The sequence below is a fragment of the Anser anser genome (assembly GCF_964211835.1).
Source record: "Anser anser genome assembly, chromosome: 1".
Classification (NCBI taxonomy): Eukaryota; Metazoa; Chordata; class Aves; order Anseriformes; family Anatidae; genus Anser; species Anser anser.
The window spans coordinates 38,674,655-38,694,425 of record NC_139720.1 but is presented as its reverse complement, the minus strand read 5'-3'; the positions used below and the strand labels follow the sequence as shown (position 1 = coordinate 38,694,425).

General features: G+C 39.8%; 1 protein-coding gene across 4 annotated transcripts in view; it reads right to left on the bottom strand.

Annotated features, from left to right (window-relative positions):
- The window catches only part of RAB3IP (RAB3A interacting protein), a 29,838-nt gene extending 20,479 nt beyond the window's left edge, over positions 1-9,359 (bottom strand). For 2 of the 4 annotated variants that reach the window (XM_083824789.1, XM_083824790.1), the window contains exons 1-3: positions 9,209-9,359; positions 2,941-3,216; positions 2,483-2,744 (exon numbers count right to left, since the gene is read on the bottom strand). In XM_083824789.1, coding sequence (XP_083680915.1) covers positions 2,483-2,744; positions 2,941-3,216; positions 9,209-9,294 — 624 coding nt within the window. In that variant the 5' untranslated portion in view covers positions 9,295-9,359. Of the gene's footprint in view, positions 1-2,482; positions 2,745-2,940; positions 3,217-8,315; positions 8,981-9,208 lie in introns of those variants that run through there. The other 2 variants (XM_083824792.1, XM_083824791.1) reach the window with 2 other exon arrangements.
- Positions 9,360-19,771: the final 10,412 nt, after the last annotated feature.

The window sequence follows — 19,771 nt, the reverse complement described above, 5'->3', positions numbered from 1 at the left end:
GCTGTTCATTTTGAGAAGTAAATTCCTTAGACTGAATAAATACAAGGCATATATAGAAGCAGAGAAAACACCTTTATCCTATTCCTGAATAATTTCAAGAACCATATTTAGATGTCCAAAAACTACATGTTGTATATATCACAGAATCATCTAGGTTGGAAGAGACCTCCAAGATCATCTAGTCCAACCTCTGACCTAACACTAACAAGTCCTCCACTAAACCATATCACTAAGCTCTACATCTAAACGTCTTTTAAAGACCTCCAGGGATGGTGACTCAGCCACTTCCCTGGGCAGCCCATTCCAATGCCTAACAACCCTTTCAGTAAAGAAGTTCTTCCTAATATCCAACCTAAACCTCCCCTGGCGCAACTTTAGCCCAGCATTCCCTAATATAAAAAAACTGAGAGCATATGAAGAAAAAAGTTGTATTCGAAGCATGAAAAGAATTTAAGTAATGGATCCCTAAGCCTCAAAATTCCTGTTTGCATTCTCGTTACAGTTCCAATCACAACTGCAACAAATTCAAATCAACCTGTCTTTAACACATATCACAATTGCATACACAGTTCAGGTAAGAAATTTGGAACAAATGAAAAAGGCAAGACAGCAAATTTGTATCTACTCTGTTCACTCCTGGGGAGTCCGTAAGTTTTCCAGGCTGAAGGAGTTCATAAAATTCAAGTGCAAACTGCAATTCTCTTTTCTCACTGTTCCTGACAAAGCTCATAAACTGAGGGAACAATAGAGACTTAAAGAGAATTTTAAATCATCATGTAAAAAACAACAAGCTGCACATAAGCACCACCTATTAATTATATCCCTGCAGATTTTTAAACAGCACTCAATGACAAAAGTGAATGTAGCTGGATATATATTCAAAGACTGCACGACCCTAAATACTGCAGAGTGGGCACAACCCTGTATGAACAGTCATAACTTTTGGGAAAAAGCAGTTGGAGATTAATTAGGGATACAAAAAAATTAGTCCCTATACAGGAAGTAGAAGAAATACTGTGAAAGGAACAGGGTTTATCACTGTGCACTTTGTAAAGACTCCTGCATTACTGAGTAATTCTGAACCAGAGCAAGCTTAGGAAGACAAGCAGACAGAAGTTATTCACCTGGTGTAACACTGATAAGAATCAACCTAATGTGCTGAGAATTATTAACAAGGACTTTGACATCAACATTCTCAAGTTAGAGCTGAATCAAGTTTTTAAGAATATCAGAAATGTCTGAAAATACTTAACATGCATTTTGTATGCCTTAACAGCTTTAATGCTATTTCTTTTAAAACTACCTTAAGATATAGCTGAGCTAGACATAAAACCCACGCAACTTTACACTGGATTAACATTTTCAGATAATTCAAAGGTTACAGTAACAGATCCAAGTTACAGATTTTAAGCATGTTAGCTATATTTCTGTAAGTTGCCAGGAGCTGGAAAAGCTCTTCTGAAGTTTAAACTTTAGTTTGATCTTACTTTCTAAGGTTCCAAGTTTAACTGCTAGGTTTACATATGCACATCCAAGGTCCTCAACGTTAGCTCAGGTTAATGTTTCCTTTCTGTGGTCAAATGCTAAGCACGCAAACACCTCAGCAAAGGAAGCAACTACTCAGTGACAAAACAGCCAACAGAAGAAGTGATATCAAAATCCATATTTAAGATTCACAATGACAAGGGCAAATGCAGCTATGACAGAAACGATTACTACATTCAACAGAAAGGCAACGAGCACAGAGGAAAACAAGTTCAAACACAAGATCAGATGGGCTTAAATCTAAATAAGAGTGGAATCATGTAGAGGAGAGGAAAGGGCACAAGTACAAACAGCACAAAATCTACTGGAAAGTTTAAGCACAGAAAGATGTTAGAATGATAAACAATGGCTTTGCATTTATATAGCACCATCCATCCAAACAAGACAAAGCGCTTTACAAATATTAACGAATTGAGCCAGTGTCCTCAAAGGCATCCATATTCAATTTGAAGTGTGGTGTAACAGTACTCTAAAGAACTTCAGTGACATCTTTATTGCTTCTTTCCTATACGGGCATTTGTCTATGATACATGGCAAGTACCCATGTTCTAAAATGTTTCTAAATTGACACAAGCTACACTTTTATACCATAGGAGAAAAAAAGACTCAAGAAGTATATAATCAGCATTATAAAAACTTAGAATGTAACAAAGGGATGACAGAAAATTACTCTTATTCTCAAATGCCAGAATGAAGGAATGGCCTACATTTCAAAGAAAAAGAATGTTTAACCAGAAGCTGCAGCATTAGAAACAATTATTCTTTGATAGTGTTTTAAGATATTAGCACTGCAGCCATTCAGAATAACTTTACTTAAAATAAATACATTGTAATAATTCTATTGTAAATGAGTAGGCTCGAACTGCCACCTATCATTCTGTCACATCAGAATCATAGTGAAGAGAGAAAAAGCAGTAGACAAGACAACAAGCCTTACCCTCTGAGCTTTTGCAAGTTCTTCTTTCAATCTTTCATAGCCCTTTTCTCTTACTTCCAGTACAGATGGGCTCCGTAAGTGAGATAAACTGTCTGTACTCAACCCAAAAATATCTTCATTTCCTTCAGCAACATCTGCTACTGTAGCACCCTGCAAAAACTCTCTCTCTGCATTATTGCTCTCCTTTCTGGAATTATTGTGATTGAATGACCCACCCTGGGGTCCAGAGGTAGAACAAAGTACTGCGTCGGTAACATTGATGCTGTAAAGAGAGTGAGAGGGTTTTTTTATTCATATTATATATTAAGAATAAATATTTCAGAAATAGCAGTAGTAGTGCTGAATGTACTGTTATGGACACTATTTAATATTACATGCTATATTAAAATTCTATCGTTAGTAAAGCAAATAGTTTGTAAGCAAAAAAAAATGCCAGTAAACAAATGCACAAAACTTACCTGACACCTGATATTTCTCCACAATTCAGCTGTCTGGGAGACGAATAAACAGGTTGTGTGGGAAGGTCAGAAACATTTAATGCATTGGGTTGGATTGGCGCGGAGGACACAACAGAAGGATGTGGTCGGTAAATAACACTGGGTGAGGTAGTTTGTTCCTGAGTGCCTGGCTCATTTACTCCAAGAAGATCTGGTGTAGTAGGCGAAGCGAGGTTCACTTCATGAAAGCCTTCCAAGGAGTCACTGGCCATAATAAAAGCCTCATCATATGAAACCCTGAACAAAATAATCACATCATCAGAATGCAGACAGGAAACGTTTGGTTATATCTTTATATAACTGCATATAGAGTTACAAGCATTTGAAATTTAAAAAAAATAGACAAATATGGTCAGAACACTTCATGATTTAACAGAAGCTGCGGACAAATTTTGCACAAGTATCAACTTCAACCACCAAAGATTTTTTTCCCCTGCATATTGGACTGTTGAGTTCAGAAGCTCTAACAGCAGTCTCGACATCTAAACCAAATGATGAAATCAATAACACGCACTATCATAAAACAAAGTCATCATTAATATAGTCCAGAACTGTTTTGTATCAAAACACAAATGTTTTATATTCAAGAGTAGGAGACCTGTGAGGCAGAAAAAAAAAATTAAACCTGAAGCTTCCACTTTTAATCTCATTGAAACAATCTGGAGACAGAAATCAGTGTACCTTTAAATAAATGAGAGTCCATAACAGTTTTGGTTAATTTATGTCTAACCTTGTAACAGTTCATTGAAGTGACAGAACTGGTCGATAAGACTTCTCATGAAGCATGATGATGTGTATTTAATACATCACATAATTAAGTGAAGATTGTGTATTTAATAAGTATCATACCAGAAATGAATTAATTCCATATAATATATGTGAAAGCGTACGACGAATTGGTAACATGGGCAATTTAACTCATTATCTTTTCATTTTAATTCACGCTTTTTACAAGATCAACACGGTAGAACAAGAATTATACAAACAATAGAGAAGCTCTGATTTTCTCCACGACTTATCAGATCATAAAATCTTTGCATGATTCAAAACTATAAACTGGTAGTAGTATGAAGAAATTTGTGAAGGAATCACTTAGCAATGATTACTCACTGCAAAAGAACATTTTCCATAGTTTATAAATGAAGACAAGATTAAGGTTTCACAGAGGCACCTTACATGGAAAAGAACTGCAGCATCTGACAGAATCCGTGGCATCTTGTAGAGAAAATTTGCTTTGCTCTTTCTGTTGAAAAGAGCAGGTAAAGAGAAGATCTAGAAAGATGATAGATCCTAACCACAAAAGATGCCATCTACTTACTGTCATATGAACGTCCAGCTCATTATTTCATAAAACACACAGGAAAATGTCAGGAATGGAATGCGTGTACACACACAAATGTTTTAGTTACATCAATGCTTTTTGGTCACCTTAAACCTCAAAGAACACCGTTCAAAACTGTTTTGTGCCTCAGGTATTGTACTGAGCACTTACACATCCATGTTAAACAAGTTGCTTTACTACGTTACGTAGTATATTTGGAGCAAAAGGTAGAAAATTTGTTCAGACAGCAAGTTACCTACAGTGTTGCTGCTCTTTGTTAATTGCTCCCCAAAAAAACCAACAACCACTAAGAAACTGCCCAGACTTAAAGCACAAAGAGGACCTTACATAAACACAAAGGGACACCTACACGCTTTAAAATTCTATGCAGAAGTCTGTTTTGATCAACAGCTGTGTGTCATTTACAAAGAAAACTGTCAAAAATTTGTACTTTGGAGTTTTTCTACCATAATACAAAGAGCTAAGTTTTGAGTTTCATTTAAGTAAGTTTGACAAATATTCTTGTTTGCTTTCCCTATAGCTCTTCTTAGCTATTACAAACATTTTAATTATATGCTCTATGTGATGAGAAAACCTGTTGAGTCAACAAATTAAAACCAAGGGACTGCCAAAGCTACAGGACATTTCTTCAAGGTTAAACGTCCAAAAATGTGTTCATGTCTACAGTAGAACTACCGCATGTCAGTATTTAGCATTTAATAACCTAAAAAAGTTAAATAAGCCGTTTGAAGCAAACGCTGTGCAGCAAGCACACCAAGTAAACAGCAGGCCTGAAGGCGTGCCGTTCCTTATCCTTGTGATAACTTACACAAACCCAGCTACATTATAAAGTGCACGAAGTCATGCTGGCTCACACAGAAACAAATATATATATATATATATATAAGCCTGCTTATTACCTTCCAGACGTTGAAATCCATTTCCAGCTCTCCTCCCAGACTATCACATCATCTACAAGTAGTGCGTTTATCCAAAATATCTATCCTACCTACATGCCCCTGCTGCTATGAATCCTAGGTCTTTTCCTCCTAAACTGCCTACATCCTGCAGTGATCTTAATGGGCAACACCAAAAAAAAAAAAAAAGGAATTTTATTTACAAGACTATCACCCTGCTTGTCCATTATTTATCAATCTCAGCTTAAACAGACCAGACAGATTTATGAGTAAGTAAACCCACTCGTACCTTCTCAGTTATTAAAAAGCAAGTTCTTTCTCATACAGCAAGTGAAAAAGTTCCACAAGTAACAGGCAGAGCTGAAAATAAAGCCCTTCAGCTAAACTCTTTCCATAGCCTGTCAAATGGGCACTCACAGGCGTACCATCTGTGTAAAACACTTCCCATTCACAACTTTTTTCCTCCCTTGCGTTACTTCTCACTTTGCAGTGCGCAGGCAGAAGCCTGGTTCGGGTGGTTTGCCCAGTGAAGAAGCCTACACTGAATATCTCCGTTTTGAGATCGGCCAACGCCAGAACGTTGTTACCAAACACCTGCTGAACACGCGTTATGCTTTAATGAAATCAGACGTACGTGCAAAAAGCTAGGCAGTCCTAAAAAAAAAAAAAAAAAAAAGTTGTATTTTGGGAAAGAGCTCTTAAAAGTAATGGTTAAAAAAAAACATACTAAATTTCAGTGTTATTGTATCTTATAGGTTTAAGGCTTGGTGGAGTGTTCAGATCATCGACTAGCAACAGCCTTGCTGTGGAAGAACGTGAAGCTTTTTTTTGTGTTGGTTTTTTTTTTTTTTTTTTTTTTTGCAATTTGGATGCCATGCAAAATTCAACTACTGTAATAAACTAGTGTGAAACAACAGCGTAAGCTAATTTCCTTATACCTTTATCTGGAAATAAAGCCAATTAGGTGTAAGTTGTCATTTCATTACATCTCCGCCGCCCAACTTGCACTGCTGATTATCCACATAACTTCCTGAGGAAACTATGCACAAACCTGACATTTATCTAAGATTAATTTAAAGTGTACTACAGCAGAAATGAGTTGCGCAACAGTTTAATATGCCTCTATAGTTTCTAACAAGAAACAAGAACTGTGAACGTTTTATACAGTCAAATTAAAACACTTCATCTAGTTTTCATGTTGTTACTTTGGAAAGGGTTCAGCTACTGCCTGAATGGGAGCAGCCAATAACCAAACGTTCACGACCTCCCTGGAAAGCAGCAACGTATCATGGATTGTTTTCTGTTGAAAAAGCAAAAATACTGCTTGAGACTGCCTACTACAAACCGAGTTTGTCGTTCACAAGCTGTTCGAAGTTGTCATCTTCAGCCTGTTGTTATTTAAAAGCAATTTCCTAACTGCTACAGCCCATTTAACAGCAACATTTCACACATGGAAAGCATCATTTTTAGCTTTGATGACGAGCACCATCACAACACAACTGTTACCTGCTCAAGGAGGAGGACACAAGGAAAGAGAAGTTACTACTTCTGAACGTTTTGATGACACACAAATTCTAGTCTTTACAAAAAAATAGGTATACTACCTAGAGTGTTTTAATCTTCACACAGAAGGCTTTTCAAAATAGAATGAAGTCTCAGAGGCTTCATTTATGGGACTCTAAAGCTCACTTCTATTAATACAGGAGGGGGCAGTAGCAGCAGGGGGAGCGGGCCAGGAGAGGGGATTTTTTGGACCAGTTCCTCAGAAGGACTGAGGCACCATAAGGCCTGCATTCTTCTCAGTGGGTTTAAAAAAAAATCAAGTTTGAAATAGTTGGCATTTATAGTCTGGAACATAATATGTTTCAAGTCCCAAAGAACTCAGCAGGGAATTACGGTGGCGGACTAATAAATACCTTTTCAAGAAGCAGTCCAGTCAAGTACTGCAACTCCATACCAACACCTACCAGACGCAAGCAGGCAGTTTAAATACTAAAATTGTTTGTAAGACTTATGTGGACATTAATTTAAGGTTCAAAACACCAATTAAACTACAGCTATGCCATGTGAGACATACATTAGACGTTAGCCCTGGATATAGAGTTTTGGTGGATTTTTTTTTTTACAGGACTAAATGGTGTTTCATATATGAGCTTAGCCACAAAATTCATACAAGCTCAAACACTGTTGCTGCTGCGAGCTCACTGCACATACACAATTCAAGATTTGGCACAGGAATTCCCTTAAAGGGAAAAAAATTCCCACCTTTATAAGTTGCAAAAAATTCCCACCTTTAAAAGTATGACAGAACTTTCCAAATGTGCAACAAGTTATTTTGAGGGCAGCAAAACACAAGAGAAAATAGAGTGTTCAACTGCTCCAGTGCTTAAATGCAACTTTTATTTGTGAGTGACCCTACACAACATATTTACCAATCGATAGCAAAAGAAACAGGTAGGCAAATCTATGGAATTTAAGAATTAGCAAAAAGAAACACTTGGTTCATATACGCATGATTTTTTTTTTTTTTTTTTTAAGTATTATCTAATTGTGATAATATTTTTCTATTGCATCCCCCCTAGTTTTGTCATATAATGCTATGTGGGTGTTTTTCCTTTCTTTACCCCGTTAACCATCCAAGCGCTATTTCACACTGTTTTAAAGAAACATGTAAGACTGTTTGATAGCAAGGCTTCATAAAGTTAAAAAAATTTGTGTTTTGCTGAAGCGATGATTAAAAAAAGCTTATTTGAAAACTGTTATGGGGATATCTTCAATTAGAAAAAAAAAACCAGGTGCAGACAGCAAGCTGCACCTCATACAGGAAGAAACGAGCAGCACACAATTCAAAGATCTATATTTACAAAGTGCTTGTGAAACCTATAAATAAACACGGCTTAGAGTCTGCTAGACAGCACACCTCTTATTCGAGGGAAAAATTGGTGCTTTGAGAGGTGGAATACCTCAAGATTTATTGTGAGCAAACGTTCAAGGAATGCTGTCCAGCTCACAAAGTATCCAAACCAAGGAATTCAGCTGCAGATACTGTCCTCTTTGCAGGCACTGTCCTTAAGGCAGGGAGCACTGTTCTGCCTTACCTTGGGAAGAACTTCACGGTGCCTCCTCGGGCTGGCGCCTGCTCACTCCGAGCGCGGCGGCAGCGTAATTCCTGCTGAGACTTGGCCTGAAGACCCTCTCATTTTCAGCTAACACTGAAAATATTTCATTAGCGAGCTTAAGTAAAAGCGACCGCAGTTTTCACGGTGCGCGAAGCTTCCTAAACGCGCGTGCAGGTAAGTTTAAAGGAATGTTACGTCTGAAGAAATGGCTAGGATACTATTAAAGAGCCTGATACAACTTCTGGTCGATTTATAGTAGTATTTTAAATGCCATGTTAGAACAGGGATTTAAAAAAAAACAATCAGAATACATGGAAATTTTCCGGGAAAAGCTGTAAGCTGATGGGGGACAGCGAGGGAGCGGTTGACCTGGCATCCGGGCGAGGGTTCACCCCGTGCCGGTGGCGGATCTGGGGGCTGCCTCCCCCCCGGCTGCAACGGGACCCGCCAGCTGCCGGCGCTTGTTATTTATTCAAAAGGGGCCCGCGGAGGGTGAATTATTTATCCTCCTTCCCCACCAGGTAACATTAACCAGGCGAGGCAGAACCGCGGCAGGCCCGGCTTTAACCCGCCCCGCGCCGAGCCGAGCCGTAACACAAACGCCGCCGAAAAACCGCTGCAGCCGCGGGTCTCGCCCCGCGTTTCGCCCCGAGCGGCCGGCACACGCTCCCGGGCCGCCACACGCTCCCGGGCCGCCTCACCTCCCACCTGCCTCGCAAGGGGACCGGGGCAGCACGGCGGCGCTCGGCGCCCCACGCCGCGGTTCCCCCCCCCCCTCCCACCGCCCCAAGGGCGCCGACGGTTCAACGAAGCCCCCGAGACCCGCAGGCGGCACCGGGACCGGCACCGGAGCCGCCGCCGCCGCCGCGTACCTGCGCCGAGCCAGCCCCAGCGGCCGCCGCCGCCCCGCGTCCCCGCAGCCGGCCGGGGGGCGGTTCGCTGGGCCGCCGCCGCGCATGCGAACCGCCGCCGCCCCGCCCGCATGGCGGCCGGGGCGGGAGTGTGGGGAGAGAGGGGAGAGGGTGGGGGGCACCGCCGCCATGGGGGGGTGGTGGTGTGGGGGAGGCTGTGGCGGGCTGAGCGGGCTCCTGTCGGCGGCAGCCCGCTGGGAAGCGCTCGGAGGTGACCTCCGTAGAATCATAAAGGTTGGAAAAGCCCTCCAAGATCATCTGGTCCAACCATCGTCCTACCACCAATGTCACCCACTAACCCATGTTCCTAAGCTCCACGTCCAACCTTTCCTTGAGCACCCCCAGGGAAGGTGACTCCACCACTTCCCTGGGCAACCCGTTCCAATGCCTGACTGCTCTTTCTGAGAAGAAATGTCTCCTCATTTATAACCTAAACTCCCCCATCTTCTCACCCCTCGTAGCCAAGCTACAAGGCAAGGCCAGGCCCATGGCTGAGGGAAGGAGGTGGTGTGGCATGGTAGGACAAGTTGGGTTGGTCAGTGGCAGCGCCAGAGCCATGGGCCAGTCACCCATGGGAAACGCACAGGCCACAAAGTGACGTTGGCTGGTCGTTTTAGGCCAGCCATGGCGGGTGGCGGAGGCTGGCGTTTGAACAACTGGTTTCAGGTGGTGTGCTTCTTGAGAAGACAGAGTGTGGACAGACAGACTGCAGACAGACTCATAACTTCAGGAGAGATCCATCGACACTTTGTGCCTCTGCGCATGGTCTGGAAGAGAGGGTTGCAGCACCACTTTTGTTCGAGGGCACACAAGGACAGGGCTTTTAAAGTCTGTTACCATGAAAAACACAAGGAAATTGATAATCCTGGGGTTAGTTATATACAGTAACAAAGACACTTCGTTACGCAATTAAAAACGAGAAAATGAAATGAGTACCACATCATTATGCAGTGGTTTTTCATTCATGGGGCATGCACTGCCCCAAATTGGGTCCAGAGCCCGTCTAATGCATGTAATGAAGATTGAACTGTACCTTGTATGCACAAGACTTGTGAAATAAGGTCACGTATACAGCTAAAACAGAGCTCACATGCTAAAAAGATTTGTTTTTCCAACTCTAGTAGTTTGTCCGATAAAGAGAGATTACTACTTCTAATCTTGGTTTACCTATGTCCTTAGCCTTCGTTAGGGCCACCTTGATACAACCACAATAGATCAAGCAATTTTCCATCTTTTCAGAGGTTAACATGCACTCTTCACTTTTTTTTTTTTAACCTTTGAAGTCCTGGTCTGCATTGTTTTGTGTTTTATATGTCTTTAGAAGCAGTAGGCAAAATGTTGGAAGGCTGCCATAACCAGGGCTCCATTTTACCACCGGTCCAGTGCGATCGCCAAGAAGCGTGCTTCCAATGACAGCCGCATTGGCTGCACCCTGCAGTTTGGTGAGGAACTTTAGCAAAAAAAAAAATAATGATGTAAATAAGATCTTGTCCCATTCATCAGTTAAGGAATCTAGGACACGTTCCAGTCAATAATTGAAATGTTAATTATCTTGACAGCTTTCCACTGAATGTGAAAGAATCCCATTTGACCAGTCCTGCAGGACATTGCCACAGACAAATAATGTCCTCCGTGACACATTAACCATAGCATCTGCCAAGCAAGAGCTTCATCAAGGGCAAAATAATATGACAAAGAGGACATCAAAAGACAAACATCAATGCCATTCATCATAAAGTAAATATATTACCTATAAATGGTAATATATTCTCAACTTTTTTCAGCCTGTGAATCTACATAGACTACAGTTGGGATCAGACAGCAAAAATGGCTGCAGAGAATTGTCATCCATAGCTTTTCTGGAAGTAATTGGAACTAAGTGGTGCAAAAAGTAGAGTATTCAAATAGCAGTGTAACTTGAAGTTTGTTGCAAGAAGCCTCATAGAACGGAAGTGTTCAGTTTGAAGAGCTTTGACCTTTAAAATTATTTAATTCCCTAGTATTGCTATGCAATAGAACCCGTGCAGTGCTATCAGAATATGGGTTTGCCAAATTAGAAGATGTGTCAGGAAGCTCATTAAAAACATGATTGCAAAGAAGACATGACAAGTGGAATCAGAGGTTGAAAACAATGTATTAAGGCATAGTAAACTGACAAGAGTCTATAATTAGGATCTGTAATCCTATAGTTCTTAATCCTGTACATGACTGTACTTGGCATGACAATCTGCTGTCTTAACCAGATTAGACATCTTGCATTTCAAGAAATAAAAGGAATACAGTTTCAAAGACATTTGACTGTGCTAAAATTAATCACCAACAGATTTATTTTGTCTGAATATTCCTGTATTTTGCTGTATATAATACTCTAAGAAGTCAGACAGCAATGATCTACAGAAAATATAATTTACATGGTTAAAATCCAAAAGTCAAAATAATTTGGATTAAATTCAGAGACATAAAAAGGGCGAGTAAATATTTATTTTAAAGAGTGCTTTTATTCAACCCTTGGCTGTTTCCCGAGGTGTACTTCAGTGTCAGAGTGGGGTTATTCCTCCAGGCATCACGAGCTGGGAGCCACAGGCAACCCCACCAGTGAGGGCACAGTCCAGAGCTGGTGACAGCAACAGGCTTTGTGACCATGAAAGGTGAGATATCAAATCAGGTCCAGGATTCATCTAAGAAATCTTGTCAATAAGAGCAAGAGACAGGACTAGAGACAAAGGCACCTATAGCACAGGTATGAAGTTCATCCAAGGAGGTAACAACCAAGAGAAGCTCACCCAAGACAAGGCACAAACAAGTCCTGGTGGCCTGGGAATTTAAATGGAGCCCTGGAGCCCCTTCCCACTATGGGAAGAACTTGCCTGGCTGGGGGCCCCAGCTGAGGCTGACAAGGGCAATTAAGCCCCATTAGTGCCCTTAGGGCACTGGCAATCAGAAAAACTGGAAGTCATATTAGAAACACAAGCACACATCTCTCTTGTTCTAAACGAGCAGAGTCACTCCTGCCAGCAGAAAGCGATGGGTATGTAGTTCGCAGTTTTGGTGGGATAGCATATGCCATGGATGGTGTCTCTGATTAAATAGATGCAGTCTGACAGGACCATTGAACAAAACCACACAATATGTATTATCTGGAGGATGGACTTTGCTGAAACTCTGTTTTTTATAAAGGCCACTAGTATTTGCTGCTTCCATCGTATCTATTCATTCGGCTTGTTAAATCAATTCATGTGTCCCTTATGGACTCCTCAGTGTGGTTAAATGCCCCAAATCAGAAATCCCCATTCTCCAGCTAGGTAGAAAGCCAGATAGATATCTTGGCAGTGTGAGACTTGGCCACAACAATCTACATACTAATGAGTGATGGTCTCATCAGTGTAGTTTCTGTCCAGTCACCCTTGAGCAAAATGTGGCAAACATCATTGCAAATAGTTCCCTCACTGCTCGGAGTCCCCCTAACTATGGCACCTTTGTCTGTCCAAGTCTTCTACTGCATTTAAACCATCAGTTTGACAGTGTCTTCATATGTATTTGTGTATTTCACTAGTGGTTACAACCCACTGGACCTTAAGAAATCGATTTCAGGGAAGAAAAAGCAGAAGAGACAAAGGTGTTTCACAGAAGCCAGGCCCAGGACATCACAGTCTTCTCTGCTGAAAGCAAGAATTCCTGCAGGACTTTAAAGAAACCAAGAACAGCAGGTTTTTTTTGGTCTGATTTGAATAGATTTAAAATTTGTTGCATATATGCACAAACACAAATGCCAGCTAATCAAATCTTTTCTCCTAAAGGTTGGGAGGCAAAAAGAAGGGAGATGGTTCTTCTCTTAACAGATGTTTGAGTGTCTGGTATGGAAGGATGTCTCAGAAATTTCACAGGTAATTAAAACAGATGAACTTTGAAATCTTGTTTTTACTTGCCTATGGTATTTTTTGCTGGTTTCTTTTATTGGTTTTTAATATTGAATAGCCTGTAATTATTTCTTCCATCTCAAAGAAGATGTTATAAAACAATAAACTCAAGCAAACCAAAGGATGAATATACTCATAGAAGTCCCACATATGTTGCAACCCCATAGCATGGTATAAAGAAACAACAAATGTTTGGCTATGCACCAAAAAGGTTCAGATGTTGTAACTTTTCTCTATTCTAAAGACTCTTTTTTTTAACTTCTACTAGTTCAATTGTACCAGTTATAGAGCTTGAGGAACCACGGCACAGACAAGAATTTCCCAGTCAAGTATATTTCTTCATTTTATTTATGCATTTGGAAAGCAAGTCCACTGGCATAAGTAACCACCCAACTTATGTGAGTCTTATTGGTATAACATAAAACCAGTGAGGGCTGTATTTTTATTCAAATTTATACATGAAAAAAAAAAGAAAGAAAGAAAGAAAGAAAGAAAGAAAGAAAGAAAGAAAGAAAGAAAGAAAGAAAAAGAAAAAGACAAATAGACAAGACTAATGTTTACTCTTTCTCCAAACTTCCAGTGTGGAGATTGCAGCACAGCCTCCCTGTGCAGTGCATTCCAGTGCCAACTATCCTCAAGCCAGAAATACTTCCTAAAGTCCAACATAATCTCCTTTGCTGCAGTGTAGGATGAGAGGTAATGAGCTTATCTCAGTGGTTACAGGAAACAACGTTTACTGTATTTGACAGCATCATCTATCCCCTCCATTTTCTCAAAGACTAAAGAGTTACTTTAATCTTTCCTCATGGGTCATGTTTTTTAGATCTCCAGTTGTTTTTATTATTCTTTCTGGAATTCTTCCCATTGGTCCTTGACTTTGTAAAAGAGCTGTGCTGAAGTCTGAGGACAGCACTCCAGCTGAGGTCTTTTCAGTACTGGCTTCCACATATTACATGCCTGCTCATATATCCCAGCAAAAGGCTTTCTTTCTTTCTTTTGACAGCAGAATGTTGCTTAACCAGTCTTCCTCCCAACTTGTGTATGACTTGTGAACTTATTTCTATGTATGTTGATTCTTACTGAATTCTAATCCCATTCTAAAAAAAAAAAAAAAAGATTCTGGCCCTTCATACCTTCATATCTTGCAAATTTAGTAAGTGCACTCGTTGTTCCATCAGCCAAGTCATTGGTTGAAGTATTGCCTATTGTCAGAACCAGTGTGATCCTCTGAGATGACGTGCTTTAACAACTGGCCATTCAAAACTGTGTTTTGAGCATGGTTTTTATATCAGTCGTGTACTGTCTTGCAGTAGTTCATGCAAGCCAGTGTTTCCCTCACTTTTTAATGACATCATAGGAGGGAATTTCAAAAGCCTCACCAAAGGCTGTCTATATCACATATATTGCTTCTTTTGCATTTGTCTTGGAATGACTCAAATGTTTTGCTCAAATCACATAACCAATCTGTTGCAGAATCAAAACCTCAAACCACTTCATAGTCCTCTCCTCTGTTAGACTTGTCAACATAATAAATCAGCGTGAGAAATAAGAGCTTCAAATGGTGTCTAAAAAGTGAATGTTCATTAAAGACTTTTATTCCTTAATTATAAGTACACGGCATGTATCTGTACGCAACCTGCAGAACTCACTCACTGACACAGTATAACAAGAATGGCAAATACATAGCTGTGTTCAAAAAAAGATACCACTATATGACTACACAGAACCCACCCTAATTAGGGAAAATACAAATGAATAAAGAATATCAGTTCTTATTTTCAAGGCTACAAAGCAACTATTAAGTAACAAGGATTAACTTCCCCTTTGAGCACGCTAGTTCAAAATTGTCCACTTTGGCCATAGGACTGATTCTGCAAACAAGTTGCTGAACTAGTCGGATTCTGCTGCTGCCTATAAAATAAGTAATTCTTCTAGTTTTTTTGAAGGTGCTTATAAATGCAATTCAATACTAAACGGAAGAAACAAAAGACTGAAATGGCCCTACCAACTTATGTAAGGACTGACATGTGGTCTCGGTTATCTTTAGAAGCAAGCCAGGGACAGATCCTGAGTGCAATTAAAAATAGTACACCATGTTCATCCCTAGCTGGAAAATGGCAGAGATGCCAAAACTGAACTCAGAAATCAGAAAATAAATATATGAAATGCATTTTCACCTGAAACTTAACACCCTGAAAGCCAAACTTTGTAATCCTTATAAATCTATTTGTAAAACCCAAGAATCCTTTTACCTGAGGAGATTCCAAAAATATGTCCACCAAATATTCCAGCTAGTAACAGTGAAAAACATAGGGTAAGGATTCAGGAATTGTGTGTTTTATTCACAGTTCTGTTTTGGATCAGGACACCCTCACTGTGCTTTGATTTATCCATCTCTAAACTGAAATTCCTGAGACTTCTTCCTCCTTCCCCATAACATGTGGCCCTATTATAACATTTAGAAAACAAATGTTTCAGAAGTCTTTATTTTTTCCAGACCAAAATTTCTATAAAAAATCAAAATGTAGCTTTACTGGACAGATTTTTTCATTATTTTTGCTCAGTGACACAGAGATTCAGAAACTGACTTGAACAAAGGCTGCCAGTTATTGCCATGTTCTAAGGAGTAAAACCGGTCTTATAGGAAAGTTTTTGCATTTACCAATCATTTCCCTACATGACAGAAATGCTGTTTTATTCTTCTTCTGTCCAGCATTTTCTAGTTTGTATGGGCACCACTCCAGTAGGCATAGGAATGACTCCCAGTGGCCTTTTCTCCCTGTCTCCCGAGGTGACTTGCCCATGGTAGCAATGCTTTGTGAGCTTGGTGCAGCAGATCAGAGAGGCTTTTCTGAAATCCTTTCTTCAGTCCCATAGATGGTAAAAAAGCTGATGTGGTATGGAAACAAGAACAGTTTCAGTACTAAAAAAGAGAAGGATTACTCTGCTATGCCTCTAAAAGACCGAAGCAAAGTGGCCTCCGAAGTGCCAGCCGTTCCCAAGACTCTTGTCTCCATGAATATTTACGTACGTTGAGTTGGGATGTACCCACACTCACCATGGCAGGAAAAGCTTTCCCCCACCTCACTAAAATAGTCAAAGCAAGGATTTACCCAGAGGAGTGTGAAGAATAAATCCCCCAACTAGCAGCGTGCCATACCCATGTGTCATCTGGCTGGGCAGCAACCCAACAAGCTTCCCCCCCTTTCCAGCCAGCCTGGGGCTTAGTCCATCCGCTCCTGGCTCACGGACTGAACCTCATGTCCGGGGGAGCAATGAGACTTTCGATTCTGAACCAAGGTAAACAAACAGCATAGTGGGTGTTTTGCAAAAGCTTCTAAGGGTATTTAGGCATTTTTAAACGAAAAGTTGCAGAAAGCAGAGAAGAGGATTGGTTGCAGCTCAGGTGGAAATAGAAAAGGGAAGGCTGGTTGTGTTTGTCTATGTCGGCTTATTAACTCACTATTCAATTCCCTATTCTTTTTTCCCGGGTGCTACTTTCTCTTCTTATACTCTTTTTTTTTTTTTTTTTTCCCCTTAATCAACATCTGCAAAACAATCAAAGCTCTGATAGAAATGGTTAGCATTGAAGTGTGCTAGGGAGGAAAACCAGAACTGGCTTTAATGCAGGACTGTCTGGGTCACTAAGTCCTCGGTTTTATCCTTTTCATGTGTTTATCAAGTGACTTCTTTTAACAGCAGTAAGTTTTGTTAGTTTTTTTGTGTGTTTTTTGTTTGTTTCTTTTCTTTATTTTTTTTTTGAACTAGAATCAGGTAAATAAGAAAAAGAACTCTTGTCAGTTTTTCCCTTTACAAAGAGAAATGGGTGGTAGTCAGCCATCCTAATGCAATCCTTTTTTATACACAAATACCAATAACGCTCTTCTCCCAAGTGCAGCAGCAATGAATAGTTTGTGGTTCCAAATCCTTTTCAGAAAACATCTAAAGCAAAATAACTTGCTTTTTCTAAACACTGTTTGCTGCAGACACTTTTCTCTCTGTCCTTAGTCTCCAGATCATTCTTTGAATGTCTTCTGCCTCATTTTTCCCTTTTTCACTCATACAATCAGACACTTTCACAAACCTCTCTGCCCATGATGCAGCTTAAGAAATTCCCTTGCCCTTACGGTCCCGGATGTATTCAGTAGTAACATGTCTCTACATTTGCAGGTAATGAAGGGTATAGTTTCTTCCATCAGTTGCAGCAGAGTTGTTTAATCACACCTCTAACAAAGGCAATGTATTGCACCTCAGCTTCACATCAGTCATGAATGCACAGTGCGTTTCTCTTCAGGTCGTGCACTAATCCAGATCCCTATTCTCTATTCTCACAAATAATTTTTCATATACCACAATCGAAATACATCCACAGAGAGAATTTCTTCAAAGAATAAGCGAAGTTGCCCTCGTAACCATTAAATGGGAGGAATAGCAGTTCAGTTATACTCTTAAGCATATTATCCAGTGTTATGTATTATTAGTATGTTTCTGTGCAGGGAACAAGGAGAGATGGAGACATTAATTTACATTATAAAGCACAGACAAACAACAATCAATACTCTTCAATATCTACTATGATACTAAATTCTGTTAATGTATTTTTTTTAATTAAAAAGAAAAAAAAGATGATAGAGTTCTGCAGGATCCCCCAGGTAAAAAAGACTGGTTATGCCCAGCTATGCAGTTACCTATTTTAAGTCAAGAGAAAGTTGTCCCAGGTATTGGCCTTTGAGTCCAGCTCCTGGACACCTTACTCGTGGTGCTTCGTCCATCCCCTCTCCGTCTGACAGCTCCCCTGCCGTGCCATCGGTTTGCTTTGGTGTGTGTGCACCTTTCGGCAATAAAAGGATTGTTGAAGCCAATAGCAATCACCGTAATAACAATATTCCTAATAACAAACCCAGCACCACCATGCAAAAAATGTTGTTTATTTATTTCATTACAAGGAAGTTGCAATGCAAAGTGTTCCTGAATACGGTCTTACAGGACTCTGAGAATGAAGCTGTCGAGGCAGCCAGCTTTATGCTGCAGACAAATTCATTTGTAATCCTCTGAAGTATCCTACCATGTGACTTCCAGAGATAAAACAGCCTGCTTTAAAGTGTATTTCCACAACCCACAGTGAGTGATGCTAAGGATGGTGGTATCTCTCACAGTAGATTAACTTTCAATTATTGACGTTTCTCTCACAAAAGAGACTGTAAGATATCACAGCAGCTCTCCACATGTTCCTCCTAAGGTCAGAGGACATTTTAGGTTAATTTGTTCATTTGTTTAAGACAGGAATTCTAGCAGCTAGTGACAGTAAGTAGAAAAATAAAGCAAAACCCAATCCATTCTTGTCTGAGAAAATCTGACAGCAGCTTCTTTAATATCGCCCTCTTCCCAACATTTTAATTATTCACTTCTTTTCAACGAGAAGATTCTTTCATGTTGTTCATACCATGTTTTAGCCTTGTTATTATGGCATTTCGTTGAGTATTGGCATAATGTATTTTTGTTACAGATACTGATGTGTTTGCTTGAATCTTCACTAACACGCAATATGAATTACTTTCTTACAGAAATCTTCCAATGTAGAAGACTGGAAAACCAAAAGAAAATCAGGAGAAAATAAGAGGAGCAGGAAGGACCAAGAAATGATATAACTTGTATTTGATAGATTCCTACCATCTGCTGCACTGCATTGTCTTGTTAAACACCCATTGATGGTAACAGCAAAAACCTTTCTAGTTACACAGCATGACATTATTTTTGTCCCTTTGCAATTTATATGTGTCCAAAACACATCAAGAGAACATGAATGCAAAATACACCATTAGTAGTGATCACCAGTGGAGCTGCACATCTAGAGGAATTTCTGAAAATTATTTTTGCAGATGAGACCTCCCAAATTCTTGTCTTCCATATATGTTTGTAAAACCAAAGGACCTCCTTTGTCCTTGTTTGTCAATGATGATAAGGACGTCCATCTTGAAGGATCTAAAAAAGCACAAGAAGTGATAAAATTAAACCATTCATTGCAAATGTGCAATACCGTTTTACACACTTCAAACATCTATCCTTTTTTGATGACCTTTTAGAAACATACTGTATACAAACAGAATTTCTACATGTTATCAGGCATATGACACCTGTTAAAAATAGTTGCTTGTGATAGCGAAGGTGTGAATATCTCAAAGTATTACTTATCATGTCTTCAAAATATCTTATTTGGATTAATGATCTGTGATAAGACTCCATATAGGTTTTAGAGGGTCTGCAGAATCATTTCTCAAATACAAAGGTGAAATAATTAGTGGTTTATAGTATAGAGATCACTGGAGCTCCAGCAATACTTTGCAGGCCCTTACTCATTATTATGAGATTTTAAGAGTTTGCTATAAAACTTCATTTGCTGTAGTGGACTTCATTACATTTAAAAACCTAATAAATGGTGATGACCACCCATGCATCTTATGGTGGAAAGAGTTACATAGCAGAGGAGAGACAATACAAATACAAATCCTTACAGAAAAAATCCTTTTTAATTCCACAAAATATACATATTTATTTGTTCCCTCTGTTATGTTGTACACATCAGCTGCCTATTAACCAGTTAATCAGT